Source organism: Setaria viridis, chromosome 2, assembly GCF_005286985.2.
Source record: "Setaria viridis chromosome 2, Setaria_viridis_v4.0, whole genome shotgun sequence".
NCBI classification, from domain to species: Eukaryota; Viridiplantae; Streptophyta; class Magnoliopsida; order Poales; family Poaceae; genus Setaria; species Setaria viridis.
In genome coordinates, this window is record NC_048264.2 from 39,267,601 (window position 1) to 39,283,072 (window position 15,472).

At 46.6% G+C, this 15,472-nt stretch overlaps 2 protein-coding genes across 2 annotated transcripts; one reads left to right on the top strand and one right to left on the bottom strand.

The window, feature by feature from the left end:
• The first annotated feature begins 3,640 nt into the window (after window positions 1–3,640).
• On the top strand, window positions 3,641–6,328 carry LOC117842196 (G-type lectin S-receptor-like serine/threonine-protein kinase At2g19130). The gene has a single exon (XM_034722566.1). The coding sequence runs from the start codon at window positions 3,703–3,705 to the stop codon at window positions 6,112–6,114; it is 2,412 nt and encodes an 803-aa protein (XP_034578457.1). The 5' UTR covers window positions 3,641–3,702; the 3' UTR covers window positions 6,115–6,328.
• Window positions 6,329–12,916: 6,588 nt separating this feature from the next.
• On the bottom strand, window positions 12,917–14,874 carry LOC117842774 (F-box protein At2g26160). The gene is made up of 2 exons (XM_034723286.2): window positions 14,684–14,874; window positions 12,917–14,419 (listed from the first exon to the last, which is right to left on the bottom strand). Exon 2 carries the CDS (start codon window positions 14,395–14,397, stop codon window positions 13,180–13,182), a length of 1,218 nt encoding a protein of 405 aa, XP_034579177.1. The 5' UTR covers window positions 14,398–14,419; window positions 14,684–14,874; the 3' UTR covers window positions 12,917–13,179.
• Between the last annotated feature and the right edge of the window lie 598 nt (window positions 14,875–15,472).

A 15,472-nucleotide genomic window follows, 5' to 3' on the forward strand; every position in this document is an offset into this window, starting at 1 on the left:
CGACAATTCCAACTGAGGCAACTCATTGGGACTGGTGGCGCTCCTCACTAGAGGAGTTCATTCACAACAAAAATACCATGCTTAGCCCTTGCTGATGCCACCATCGCAAATAGCTTGAGCCTGAGGAAAGAAAATCAATCTGCACACACCCACGAGCTCCGAGAACTGTTGTCCTGCCAAGGCCGGGTAGCTAAGCTGGTCAGCCCCTTGGACTGGGCGACTGGGTGGTGTGGTTTGGTGAAGCTAGTTCTTGGGCTTAGGTCATAGCTAGTCCATATTGACCTTGCGCCGTGGCAGGGTCAGTTTTCGGCCTTTTCTGGCAAGTAAAATAAGATGAATATAGGCATTTCAAATATGTTCCCACTGAATCCTGATCACCTCGACCTATCCCCGTTCTTGCCCTATTCCTGGTTGGACTAGTCTCAATGCACAATTTCATTGAACTGTCATCAAGATTGGGAATTAGATAGATGTACCTGTTGAGTGTCATGGGATGAAATATGATGAAACTCCTCATTCTCTCTCCTCATAAAACCTTACCAAATCAGCAAAATTAATAATGTGGTATGAAATTTAATACCTATAAAACTTTTCATGAAACTCCCGTATAAAACTTAGACTAATCCCAGTGCAGGTTTCATAGAGGTTTCATGCACATTAATTAGGGTGCCATGTTAGCATTTTTGATGATGTGGCAGTGAGTTAATGAGGAGAGAGGTAAGAGGGGTTTCATCTAGATGAAACCATATATGCACAGTTATCAACACAGTTTGTGTCTTGCATGTAGTGCATATGAAACTACACCATGAAATTTTACATTGTAGAGGTAGTTTCAAACACAATTTTATTTTCATGTTACTTATGTGGCTATCTTGAAAACATCAAAATGAAACTCTCCATTGGAATTAGCCTTACAAAGCGGATGCAGGCGGGACGAGTGGTACGCTCTTCGTTTTCATCCCTTATACGTCCACACAGAGTGTCGTGCCATACCCATATGCATTGCATTAGCGCAACCGGCTTGCCACTCTGGCACGGCACGGGCCGGCGCACATCCACACGGATGACGCGTGACAGGCTGTCAGATGGACAGATGCTGCGTGATCTTCGCGCGCGTCCCGCCAGGAAGACCGGCGCGGCGGCCAGCTAATTAAGCGCTAATCTCCTTTGCTCTTCTTCCTCCGTCGTCGTCGTCCACCCAAAGCCCGACGCGCCGAATCCGCCCGCGAATCCCTTTTACGCGCCATTTCCTCTACAGCCAGGCTGCCCGCCACTGCATGCGCCGTCTTCACGGGCCGGGGCGCTGTGCGGCCTCCCGTACGGAAGCTCCTAGGATCCCTTGACGAGAGCGAGCGACGACTTGGACAGGCCGGAACGACGACGACGACTCTCGAGGGCAGGGACAGGTCAACGAGCCTCTCGCTCTCGCACAGCGCCGCCCGCGCACCGAGCGTCATGCTGCGATGGCATGTGCTCGCGTTCTTTTTTGACTACTCCCGCCGGCCGTCGCATTCGTTCCCCATTTCTGCGTGAAACCATTTATTAATTTCTCCCCATCCGCCGCGCCCGTTCTTGACTCTTGGGGTGTTTGGATCCTGAAGCTAAAGTTTAGTTCGTATCATATCGGATATTCGGATGCTAATTAGAAGGGCTAAACATGAGCTAATTACAAAACTAATTACAGAACCCTATGCTAAATCGCAAGATGAATCTATTAAACCTAATTAATTCATCATTAGCGAATGTTTACTGTAACACCATATTATCAAATCACGGACTAATTAGGCTTAATAGATTCATCTCGTGATTTAGCATAGGGGTTGTGAAATTGGTTTTGTAATTAGCCTATGTTTAATACTCCTAATTAGTATCCAAACATTCGATGTGACAGGAGCTAAAGTTTAGCCCGGGGGCGTTTGGATGTCAGGGGCTAAACTTTAACCCTGTCACATCACACGTTCGGATGCTAATTAGGAGGATTAAATATGAGTTAATTATAAAACTAATAGCAGAACCCCTGGGCTAAATCGCGAGACGAATCTATTAAGCCTAATTAATCCATCATTAGCGAATGGTTACTGTAGCACTACATTATCAAATCATGGACTAATTAGGCTTAATAGATTCGTCTCGCGATTTAGCCTAGGGGTTGTGCAATTAGTTTTGTAATTAGATTATGTTTAATACTTCTAATTAATGTCAAACATCCGATGTGATATGAGCTAAAATTTAATCCATCCCCGCCAAACACCGCCTTCAGTCTTTTTTTCCTTCATGCATCAGTCAAGGATGTCGATCCTAGAACTGCGCATGCTGCAACTATTTCCTCTACGGACACCGCGTCCTCTTCACGGGGGGCGCGCTGCCTCCCGTACGGAAGCGAGGGCTACAGTAGCTGCGACGACTCCGAGGGCACTGACCTCTCGCAACTCGCACAGCATGGGCGTACACCGGGTGCCAACTTCATGCATGGGTTCGTGTTTTCTTTGACTCACTCGCAAACCTTTGTCTTGAGTTGTGCATGTCCGTGCGAAAGGGGTCTCCGATTGCGGCTACGCTACTGGCCGGCCCATCCTCAGCTGACCAGCACGCAAGAGAGTGATCCAAATCTGCGGTCAGCGTACCGCAGATTAATTTGGAAGGATCCTGTGTTTCAACTTGCGAGGGCGGTTTTGTAAGAGTTCTCTTTCGAGATCCGGTCGTGAGGCTACTGCCTGCCACTGTAAAAAAAAATATGCCCTCTCTTTGGAAGTATGGGTGAAGACTTTGGGTATGTAGAGTCTACGTCCCTGAATGGACGACGTACGTCATTTCTCCATCTTTCAAACAATGCCTTCGAAATGTTTCTCAACCATTCTTTCTCCCTTTTTGTTTCGAAGGATTATAAACTGTGTCCTGAATGGATATCGTTTCTCGATATTTCAAACAGTGCCTTCGGAATGTTTCTCAGCCATTCTTTCTTTCTTTTTTTCGGAACGATTATAAATTGCCCCACCAACGACATATATCGATCGAAAGAGGCTCCAACGGAGACCATCGTACCGAGGGGATCGGAGATTACCAGGTTTTGAACGGTTTCACCGGTGAAGTTAAAGTCAGTGAAGTTAAAAATAGTGGCTTCACCTGATGTTCTAGTTCATTTTAATCTCGACTTACAAAAACGACTCCAAAAACGACTCCACATATAGTACCTCGTTTTGAGCAAAATAGGTAAAGCCGAAGTCAAAATAAGCCCTGCCAAACGGATTAAAAACTAGAGTTTACCCGATCATAAAAGTTCTCTTAAAATTATATAATGCTGTAGTCTCCGTGGACGCCGACTCCTCTTGTAAACAAACAAGCAGCCTTTCTTGCTCCCCAAGCGTTGAGGTTTGCCTCATCTCATCAAAGACAATATTCAGCTCAGATAAGCTATCATATTCCTCGAAGTTGTTCAGCACATCAGACAAAGATAAGTATTTTGTTGGCACTGGCTGATTGGGACATGCACCCACAGGGCCCCACAGCCCACCAGTGCATCGCGTTGACGGGCGAGCTGGACTCATCTCAGTGGCGCTGGCGCCATGCCCATGTCTAAACAGCCGTACCCGTTTGATTCCTCCCCCACGCTACAAACCCACTCCCCCACCCCACCCACCCACCCACCCACACACACACACACACACACACACCTGCCTGCTCATTCCTCGGCTCACCACCATCATGCATCTTCCTCACGTCCTCCTCCTCGGACTCCTCCTCTGCCAATGCCCGCACGCGCCATCGTGCTCCGCCGCCACCACGGATACGGTGTCCCCCGGCAATGGGCTCGCCGGCGGCAAGCTCGTCTCCAACAACAGCAAGTTCGCGCTCGGCTTCTTCAAGAGCGACAGTAAGTCCCCCAACACATACCTCGGCATATGGTTCAACAAGGTCCCCAAGCTCAAGCTGACCCCGCTCTGGAGCGCCAATGGCGAGAGCCCCGTCGTCGACCCGGCCTCGCCGAAGCTCGCCATCTCCGGCGACGGGAACCTGGTCATCCTGGATCGGGCCAACAGGTCCGCCGTCATCTGGTCCACCCGCGCCAACACCACGACCAACAGCACCGTCGCCGTGCTCCTCAACGACGGCAACCTCGTCCTCCGGAGCTCCTCGAACTCTTCCGAGATCTTCTGGCAGAGCTTCGACTACCCGACGGACACCCTCTTCGCCGGCGCCAAGATCGGCTGGAACAAGGTCACCGGCCTGAACCGCCGCCTTGTTTCGAGGAAGAATTTGGTTGATCAGGCTCCTGGCTTGTACTCCCTGGAGCTAGACTTCGATGGGGTTGGTCATCTCCTATGGAACTCGACCGTCCAGTACTGGTCCAGTGGGGACTGGAACGGCAATTACTTCGGCTTGGCGCCGGAGATGATAGGCGCCGTCATGCCGACTTTCAAGTTTGTCGACAATGAAGAAGAAGCTTATTTCATATACACACTGCGTAATGAGACTTCAATCGTGCACACTGCAATAGATTCCTTTGGCCGAGGCCTGGTGGGTGTATGGCTGGACAGCTTACAGGACTGGCTGATAAATTACAGGATGCCTGTGGCTCAATGCGATGTCTACGCAACCTGTGGGCCTTTCGCAACCTGCAACGACAACGCAGATCCAATCTGCAGCTGCATGAAGGGTTTCTCTATAAGATCACTCAAGGACTGGGATCTGGGGGACAGAAGAGATGGGTGCATGAGGAATACTCCATTAGACTGTGCAAGAGATGGAAACAAGACAGGTCTCACGGATAAGTTCTACCCCATGCGAAGTGTTAGATTGCCCCATGATGCAAACAAAGCGCAGGCTGCTACAAGTGGAGATGATTGCTCGCAGGTTTGCTTGAGCAACTGCTCTTGCACTGCATATTCCTATGGGAACGGAGGCTGCTCTGTTTGGCATGGCAAGTTGTATGATGTGAAACAGCAATCTGATGCTTCTTCTGATGGAAACCAGGAGATACTTTACATCCGTCTTGCTGCAGAAGAGCTGCCAGGCGTGGCCATGGAGAAGAAAGGAATTAGTGTTGGTGCTGCCATTGGTGTTGGCGTTGGTGCTAGCACTGCCGCTTTGATCCTGATGATCATCCTTGGTCTGATAATTTGGAGGAGAAAAGGGAAGCGGTTTACTCGCACACTCAAAAATGCTCCGGGTGGCATTGGGATCATTTCATTTCGATATGTTGAATTGCAGCGTGCAACTAAAAACTTCTCAGAAAAGTTGGGGGGAGGCAGTTTTGGTTCTGTATTCAAGGGGTACCTAAGCGACTCAGTTACTTTGGCAGTGAAAAGGCTGGATGGCGCCCATCAAGGAGAGAAGCAATTCAGAGCAGAAGTGAATTCAGTTGGAATCATCCAGCACATCAATTTAGTCAAACTGATTGGATTTTGTTGCGAGGGAGATAAGAGGTTACTTGTGTATGAATACATGCCCAATCACTCCCTTGATGTGCATTTATTTAAGACTGATGATACAGGTTTGGATTGGAATGTCAGGTACCAAATAGCTATTGGAGTTGCCAGAGGCCTAGCCTACTTGCACACTAGTTGTCGGGATTGCATTATACATTGTGATATCAAGCCAGAGAACATACTTCTTGATGCATCTTTTGTACCCAAAATTGCAGATTTTGGAATGGCAAAGGTCTTGGGGAGAGAATTTAGCCATGCAATGACTACAATGAGAGGAACTATTGGATATCTAGCGCCTGAATGGATTGCTGGAACAGTTGTTACATCAAAAGTTGATGTTTACAGCTACGGGATGGTTTTGTTTGAAATCATATCAGGAAGGAGGAATTCAAGTCCAGAGTACTTCAAGGATGGTGATTATTCAACCTTTTTTCCTATGCAAGCTGCACGCAAGCTTCTCAATGGAGAGATTGCAAGTCTGGTGGATACAGATTTGCACGGTGATGTGAACCTTGAGGAGGTCGAAAGAGTTTGCAAAGTTGCATGTTGGTGCATTCAAGAAAATGAGCTTGCCCGACCGACCATGGCGGAGGTGGTGCAGGTTCTTGAGGGCCTTTCTGAGCTCGACATGCCACCGCTGCCAAGACTACTCAATGCTGTCACAGGAGGGTCACCAATATCACGTTGACATTTAGTTTTACCGCAAACTTATTTGTACTTAAAAAAACTTTTAGCAACTAATGAGAGCATTGTAGTTTTTATCCTATATAAACTTTACCTTTTGTAGCATGCTAGATCTCTATGCAACAGAGGGGAGGTATCGTCTTACAAAAATAGCATGTATAATGCGTGTAACTTTTGGTACCTAAGGAGGAAATAAACTTGGTGACACTTCATTCTCATTTTGCAAAAAGGTTTGTGATTCAATAGAGTGGTACCTTAGTGTTCTCGTCAGAAGATGGTAGAGCTGCTCTTGAACAGCGCACAATCCGAGTCAAATCCGACAGAACAGCAGAGACACGAGAACAGCATGCGCGCGTCAGTGTTGCATCATCACGGCGCGTTGTGCCCAGAGGCAATACGTCGAGCACCTCGCGTGCACTGCCCACTGCACACGGCGAGACAGGGCTTCAGGGCATGAATGGAACTTGACAGAATGACAGGGAGGGATGAAGCAGTAAGCGTTCGAGGACGAGGAGAAGCGAGAAGGAGAAGCGAGAGGTCGGGGGCAGTTAACGTACCAGAGATCGCCGCCAGCGGCACAAGTTTTATGCGGCGACCGGGCAGGTGGAGACTGGAGAGGCGAGCCACGCCGCCGGTGCTCTGTAATGTGGAGTGTGGGGACTGGGGAGAGCTTGAGTGCTGGACAAGTGAGGCCGTCGGGTGATAAAAGCCAGGGAGGCACTTGACAGTAGAAGTATGAGGCACTTCATGAACTAAAAAGATCATAAAACGAACTGAGACGTCAGAAACACACAAAATTTGAATAGTATTTTGAACTAGATTTTTTATAAAAGAAAAAATTGAACTTTGACCTGGATAAACTGAACTAGGGATATTTAGCTTGAAAACATCATAAATTTTGAAAAGGGTGGCAAATGACCGAAGTGCCCTGTTCAACAATTACCCATCATCTATTATCTTAATACACTAGTGTTAAAAGAAGTCATCACGTTCGTCGAGAGGATCTAGAAATTCCCACGTTAATCGAAAAAAGAAAAGAACCTGCACCGTTAGATTTTATGAAGATCTAACAGTCTATATTAATAAAGAAATCCATACATAATTTAATAAATAGATAAATAAATCTGGAATAAAAATTTTGAAAATAGGATCTAACTTGCACATACAGAAGCCCACATAAGGAAGCCTAGAGCGGCCAAAAGCCCGGTGGCGATTGGAGATGTCGTGCAATGGAGGCTGACAGATTCAGCGGCCACATGATTGAGGTCAGGCGCATGGTGAGACAATCCGTTTTGGTTCAAGCAGGTAAGCAAAAACGTCACTGGCTGGTCGGGAGGAGTAGAAGAGGAAGAAGGTACATTCAAGACGAGGTAGAGGTCGACACGCTGGCGTTATTAACGTCTGATTGGACGGACGCATAGGGCAGAGGACAGGAAAGAACTCATACTCCTCGACTCAACGGCTGGATGAGCTATTTATTGGCTAGAGAAGGCAGCTGCAAGCCTGTGAGATGCGAGCTAAAACTGCCACTCTGCTTGACGGCAGAGGAGGCGCTAGGAATTGTAGCCGTACGTGTCGGGCATACGTCAGTGATGCCGTCGCGAGCGACCGGCTGCAAGCGGTCAGCATACTAAAATGGAAGCAACAAGGAGAAAGGAGAAAATCATAGGTTTAACGAAAAGAACCTTTTTGTAGGTATTTTCATGAAGGAAAGCTCAGTTTTCAGCCCACAGCGTTCCTAGAAAAGAAGCGCAGAGGACCAGGCCAGATTCTAGAGCTTGCTCAGCGTGGGTGCGGTCGAAACTCGCAGTTGCAAGCCCCCATTGATCCAGCAAGCAGAGAATTTGGAATGTGGAATAGATCGTCATCGTTGCTGAATTGCTCATGGACCAACAATTGTTCTTCCATTTACCGTCGATTGTTCCTTTACCATCAATCGTTCTTCTATTGCCTTCCTTCTTTATTAAATATACAAATGGTTCATTTACCGTCAATCGAAGGAATAAACAAGTGCTAACTACAGATATGTTAAATTGGTGAACAATGGCACCAAAATCTTATACTCCCTATACGTGCCTATACTGATGGAAGAGGACTATTCCCCAGTGTTTTCCTACATGCTACAACGACCATTAAAATGATAGGAGTAATAATTAAAAAAATAAGAAGCATGTCACTCGGCCAAAGACGCACGGCAATTATCACCCAAAAGCATATGCACGGCTGGATTTTCTTTTAGACAAAAGACCCATGCCATAAAGAATAGTATATTTGCAATGATTACTAACTATATTAATTAGGAGCAATAACTTTATACAAAATACCCAATATTACTCATGCATATTATAACGTATCTAGCTGTGCTATTTGCGTGGGCCACACCGCTACGCCGAGAGAGTTTAAAAATTCCCACGTTAATTAAAAAAGAAAAAGAATGTACAATGTTGGATTTTATAATGATCTAACATTTTATATTAATCTAAAGATTCCATACAAAATACAATTATTAAATAGCTGAATTTGGAATTTAAAAGAAATCCCAATATGGCAATAGGACTGTGGACTGCTATTGCCATGTCCGTTGGTTTTTTGGAGTCCTATTGGGATGACTATAAGGTTCACTATCACGTATTCAATATGTCAATTGGAGCAAATTCTAATATATCTACAAATGAAAGGAAATCTAGACTGAAAAAATCTAAACTATTACAATAGACACCGCGACGGAGAAGAACATCTTCATCGGCTCATCAGCTTGGTCGAGGAATTAAGAAGAAAATCAACGTTTGAACTAAAAAAAAGTCGTTTCGATCCTTGAGGTCGAGATAAAATAAGAGATTCAATTTTATCTAAAGGTGCTACTAAGACACAATCGGTATGGTATTACTCTGGTAAAGATTCAATCACCTTGGAACAGACAAATTGTTGTTAGAATCAACGTCCTCGCCATGGGGATTGAGCCCCTCACCACGAGCACAACGGGAGCAATGTGATATGGTTTCATATAAACGAACTCGATAGCACCGGTGGATGGTTTCGTCCATGAGGTTGATGATAATTATGTCGGTGTGGTATTGCTCGGGTAAAGATTCAACCGCCTTGGACAGGTAAATTGTTGTTAGAATGAATGCCCTTGCCATGGGGATTGAGCCTCTCACCATGAGCACAACGGGAGTAGTGTAATATGGTATCATATACATGAACTTGATATCGTCGGCGGATGGTTTCATCCATGAGGTCGACAGTAATGATGGATAGTTTCGTGCAAGAGCTCGACGATGGTAGCTAGATAATCCAATTTTGCTTGGCTTATATATTTATTAAGATACTGGATGAAAGTCAATTCTATATTTATTCACTATCATTGGCTAGCCAGTTGCTTAATTTGCTTGCAGCATGCAGGGGTAGTAGAGGCGATATATAGGGAAAACAATTCTGGATTCCGACCAGATTTGATCGAACAATTGAAATCAAGGAGAGAGAAAAGGAATGTTAAGAATAAAAAAGAATATACACCGTTAGAATTAATTACGATCCAATCATTTAGACTAATTCGATCAAAGAGTTACTATCAATGTGATTATTAATTATGTAATTTTGGAATCTAAAACATGAAAATTTTCTTTAAAACATCATATGGAATGGAAACAAAACATGTTTGAATCTTCCATGAACTTCATGTTGATAATATAAAGTATTGGATGCAAAAAAAAGTGTTTGGAAATTGGTGTTTTCTCAATTAAAGTATGTAACTTTTATGGTGTGACCAAAACTCATCCAATTTTAAGTCAAGGTAGTTTTTGCAACGAGCCTAAACTTGGCATTTCGATGGACTTTAGTTGGCATCTCAAGGCCATGAGACGGAACAATAGTGAGACGAAAGATCAGATATAAAGTGATGCCCCGTCAAGGGCAAAGTGCATAAACCAGACACCCAACAACGGAAGTGCGGATGCAGGCAGGAGCAGCTTGCATCACAAACACAGACTAGCTTTGTGCAACACCAACAGATGCAAAATCGCTACTTTGTGCGAGATTGCAAAGCCATAGTGTTGGCAATAGATTATAAGGAGAAAGAATTGTATGAAGGATCATGACGACAAAATCACCATGAAAGAGGGCCACACTGGAACCAACTATAGTGAAGCGGCCACCATAGCCATTGGGACGTGTGAGGAGGAGAACACTTGGTACATATCTGACCAGCTTCGCTAAGTGGTTGCACGATGATGAGACCACCGCGCTAGCCTCAAGCATTTCAATCCACTACTCCAGACTGGCCTATCACGGCCAACCTTAAACCCAATATCACTGCCTGCTCTAAACCCAATATCACCGTTGATTTGGCCTCCCATTCGATTTGGATCAGCAGTGATAGTGCTCCATCACCGCTGGACCATGAACCAGCGAAAGCCTATTAAAAAATGAAAAAGGCATCACTAGAGCCCTACCACGCTATCAGAGCCCGCCACCCACTGCAATAGCTTGGAGCAGGGAGGGAGGAAGGGAGGGAGGGAGGGATGGAGAGAGAGAGAGAGAGAGAGAGAGACCAAATGGAGGAGGGAGAGGGCAGCAAATGGAGTGGAGGGGGAGGGGAGGGGGCGAGAGAGAGGTGGGGAGGGAGAGTTACGCAAGCGGAGATAGAAGGGAGGAGGGGGAGGCTGGTGAAGAGAAGGGGACGGATGTGGATAAGATATAGAGGTGTTATGGTTATCAAACGGGTTATACCATGAACCGACGGTGAAAACCGATTCCAATTTTCACCACGGGTTCATGGATGGAACCGACGGTGATGTACATTTTCACCACCGGTTTCAACCTCCATTACGCCTAGCTACTTACGAACCAGACAGTGAAAATGTATCACCATGAGTTTTGATCAAACCGCCAGTGATGACCCGTACGTGATAACCCTTCTACAATTGTTATCAACGACCACCATCATCGCAGCAAGCTCCGTTGACATGCGTCCACATTGAGGAAGGATGACCTTGACCATCAAACAATCACATTGCAACCGGTTAAATTTTTTTATGTGCCTCGAGAGAGCAAGAGAGGACGTACTATATATGCAATAGTGTTGTTTGCTGCTAACCTTTGCCTCCACCAGCGAGTAGGGCTAGGCTAACAGCCGTAGCTAGACTAATGAGAAGAAAAAAATACAACCAACCCGTCTGTCCCTCGGTCCAAAACTCGTAGTTTTTGCCTGCGATTGGGCCACAGGATGCTAGCATGAGGGTGTCGATTAGATGGAATAGTGGTTGGATCCAGCAGCATAGTGGACGATCCGGTGGAGCAACTTGAGTGTCGCAACACCAACCACAAGGTGGCAATTCCAAAATAACCATATTCAATAGTGAATGAAATTGATGTTTGCCCTACGCGCCATAGCATGCTGCGTGTAATGTCTGACAAGAGGGAACAAAAGTCACAATTGAGGATGTGCCTTTGGTGACCACAACGTAGTGAACAACGCTCTTCAGAGCAGAAACAAGAGAGAGGTGATGAGCATAAAGACTAAGGATAAAGCTTGGTAGCAACAACAACGTATTTACTGACCCAAGGGCAGAGTTTATAATGGGAAAAGGTGGAACAGCCATAAGATGGGATCATGCATGTATGGGCTGTAGCAACTGGTGATTGGAGAAGAAAGGAAGGAAAGGAGATTTGGATGTACTAGCAACTAAAAAGGTTATACTCAAAATTGAATTCTAATTATTACTTCTATAGTATACATTGAACATTCTACTAAATATAATGATTTTTGTAATTGTAGCAAAAACTTATAAACAAAAATATAATCACAAATAAGAAATACAAAAAATTATATTCATGTGAAGACTGTATAAATCTTTATGTTGCTTCAATAAATATAAAAAATATATTTATATCTAAGGTATTACCTTTTCTCTTTAGTTCATGTTAAAAAAGATACATCAATATGACAATAACTATATGATAATATATTGGCCTGCTACCATTACATGACTAAATACAATTATTTATGCCTATTTATTTTGAAACAAGGCATCTAGATATTGGCATAAAAAAGCTAGCTACCCAAGTTATTTGCGCGGACCATCTTGCTAGTTCAGATGACTTTAGAGCTAGAAGTCTAGAAGATGATCAACCGAAAATGGGACACTGAGACAGTGAACTCAACGCATGATGTTGAGCCCTACACTGTTTCCACTGCTCTGTAACACATCGAAGTTCATCCTGCATTAATTATATATGTAGTAATGTTTTGATGGTTCTGAAGGGCATTTCTTCTTCAATAAGAGACAACATCTTAAAGAAACGGAGATGCCTTTGAGAAATGTAAGTGAAGTGTAACAAAAAAAACATGCAGTTGCATCAATATCAAACGGAATAAAACGTTGCTAGCAGTGGAGGCGGAGCCTTATCCAGCTTAGCTTGCAGAAGAACAGAAGCATCAGCTTCCATGAGCAACAACACATGACCCAAAGAAAAAAGGCTCAAAGAAGACGTCTAGGTCTCTAGGATTTTTAAGCTAAAAAACAAAAGCATCCTGGAATGTGAAATATGGAGAACATCAGCGATTAACATGTGATGGACAGTCTACGGATACACCACACCAGTCACCACGCCAATCAGCCACATCGTTACTTGCAAGGTTACTACTGGTATAAACATCAATCAAGCTGGAGCTTGGCCGAATAGGACCCAACCCAAGTACTGTTAAGCCTACAATGCATGCATCAAAAACACGCAATCAACCTGCACAATGAAGCACTGATGCATACATACATCACAAGTAGATAATCCCAATTGGTAGCACATGATTCATCCAATTCTGTTCACTACACGAGCATTTCATGGTCAACTCCAATGTTCTTACAGGTACCATTCATGGATCAAACCATGGTCAGATAACAGAGTGTTCAATAAATTTCACAGGTTGCATAGGCACGGGACTAGTGACCACCATATTTCCCCAAAAGAGAAGTAGCCAAGACACCAATACAAGGCTACACCAATACTGATGAAGTTAACATATAGAGGAGTAATTAATCACCGTGCAATGGTTAGAAACAGCACCTTCACCTTAGTCCCAAGGGAACAGCCACGTCGCAAGAATCATCTCATGCTTCCAGACCATCGGCAGAGGGGAAGAGACCTTGCCACTTTTCATGTTGTAGACACTGACAGAAGTGGTCTCCTCGTCAAAGGAGTACTCCTTGCAATAATTCTCCAGAACATCATCCAAGAAGAAGATTTGGTCACCTGGCATTCCATACTGAGACGCAGACATAACCCTAGAGCATGGTCGTCCAAGGAAAAGCATCTGATCATCGCCCAGCGTTGTCACATTCACCCACCGTGAGTGCTCAAAGTCAGCCTTGAACACCTCAAACTCACTCTGTTCAGCCATAACTGTCTCGCCTTCCAGTCTGCAGCAAACCTTCCTGCGTACCATCAGCAATGAGCCACTGGATTCAACTAGGTAGAGCTTCTTTTTGCCTGTAGCGTCACCAGGCATAATGGTCGAATACCATGGATCGCCACTGATGACCTGTCCAAATCGGGAGATCTGTGGATCACCGGTGGTTGGGTCTTGGCTGATGCTGACGATAAGGAGGTTCTCGTCATTAGCAAGGGCATAGAGCTTTCCCTGATAGAATGCCATATCTTCAAACAACTTGCAAGGGTCCTTGGCGCGTACCGACCATGAGGAAGCCCCTGGCTGGCACACTATAATCTGACTGTTTTGCCCAGCACCAGTGAGCGTAGAGCCAGCGAATGCAGCGACAAGGTTTGGCGAGCACATGATTATCTTATTTATCACGGGCATCTTCTTCGGGTCCTGGATATGCATCCAAGTAGCGTAAGGGTAGAACATACTGACCCCCGGAAGCTGAACATACTTAGCCGTCGCATTAGGGGGCCGGAGCCGGACGCGAGACAGAGGAGGCAGCGCCACGGTGGCCCCGGCGAAGGGGTCGACCAAGAAGCAGCCGTCGTCGCGCGGGAAGACGAGCCACCTGCCGCAGCAGGCGCTCTTGTAGCCGGCGCAGCCGAAGCCGGGGAAACGGAAGCGCTGGCAGTGGGGGAGGCTGTAGAAGGTGCCGTCCGGGAGCGCGAGCAGCGGCAGCGGCGGGGGCAGGGGCAGCTGCCGTGCGGCGGCGCGCCACTGCGAGCACACGGCGGCGAAGCGGGCGCGGTCCGCGCGGGCCGGGAGGAGGCGGAGCACCATGCCGGCCAGGTCCCGCGGGATGTTCGCCCACGACGGCGGCTGCCTGGCGCGTGGCGTCGCGTCCGCCATCGTGCGCCCGCCGAGGCAAGTCCTGCAAAGAGCAGAGAGACACCAGAATACAATGCGAGCGTTAGTGCTACATCATCGCCGTGAACGGACGCGTCAGGATCTACGGAGAACGGGAGCGATACGGCGCGGCCTGCACGGGGGCAATGCGTCGAACACCTCGCGTGCATTGGCATGGCAATGCCAGTGCACGCGTCGATGCAAGAACTGCATTGGTGCGGCAATGGGGGCCAAGCAGTTTGTGTTAGTGCAGGAGGGAGGGGGGGGGGGGGGGGGGGGGGGGGAGTACCAGAAACCGACGCGGCGGAAGGTTGCGACCGCGCGCGCAGGAAGACGGCGAGGCGAGCGCCGAGGGCGAGCCCCGCTCCTGCTGCTGCTCCCTGCTCGGACGGGAGCAGCCGGGCGGAGTGGGAGTGGACGAGTGGTAGGCACTGTGGGGCTCTGGGAGACTGGGAGTGGGTTTGGCAAAGCTGGACAACAGGACAAGGTCACAAAAGGAGTCAAGGCCGAGAGACTTGGTGAGGCTGTCAGATGACCAAAGAGGTGCTTTGACTGAGTCATCCAAGCAATCGTTGTACGGTCGAGTGTACCAGCAACAGCGATGGCAAGAACATCGCATAGAGTGATCACTGATCCACTGATCAAGCCCCGAGCAGCAGACTACAAGTTCAAGAAAAATTCAATTTTTTTTTTTTTTGGAATGGGCGCCGGTCGTCGGACTTTCTTCGGTCAAACGATATCCATTGAACGGATGCAGCTTTTGTTCGTCTTTGCAATGAAGCTGTTGAAAACGGAATGCTGAAAGAAAACAGAGCTCATGAGCGGGGTTCACAGGATCCAGGACGATGTCAGGCTGCCAGCGATGAAGAGACGATGGTGAAACGTGAGGAAGGTTGAACAGCTTCTTCGGTAATATTGTTGCCTCAGAAGCTTGACTGAGCTATCGAGGACAGGTTAATACGCAAAGAACATACAAAACAACTGCTTACCTACAAAGAAAGAATACAGCAGTACACTGGCCTACTGGGAAATGAACAGACAAACTAGTAGCTTGGCAAAAATAATTACTATCAGAAAG

Bases quoted from the DNA above. Each gene is read 5' to 3' on its own strand.
- LOC117842196 (XM_034722566.1), top strand. From the start codon at position 3,703: ATGCATCTTCCTCACGTCCTCCTCCTCGGACTCCTCCTCTGCCAATGC.
- LOC117842774 (XM_034723286.2), bottom strand. From the start codon at position 14,397: ATGGCGGACGCGACGCCACGCGCCAGGCAGCCGCCGTCGTGGGCGAAC.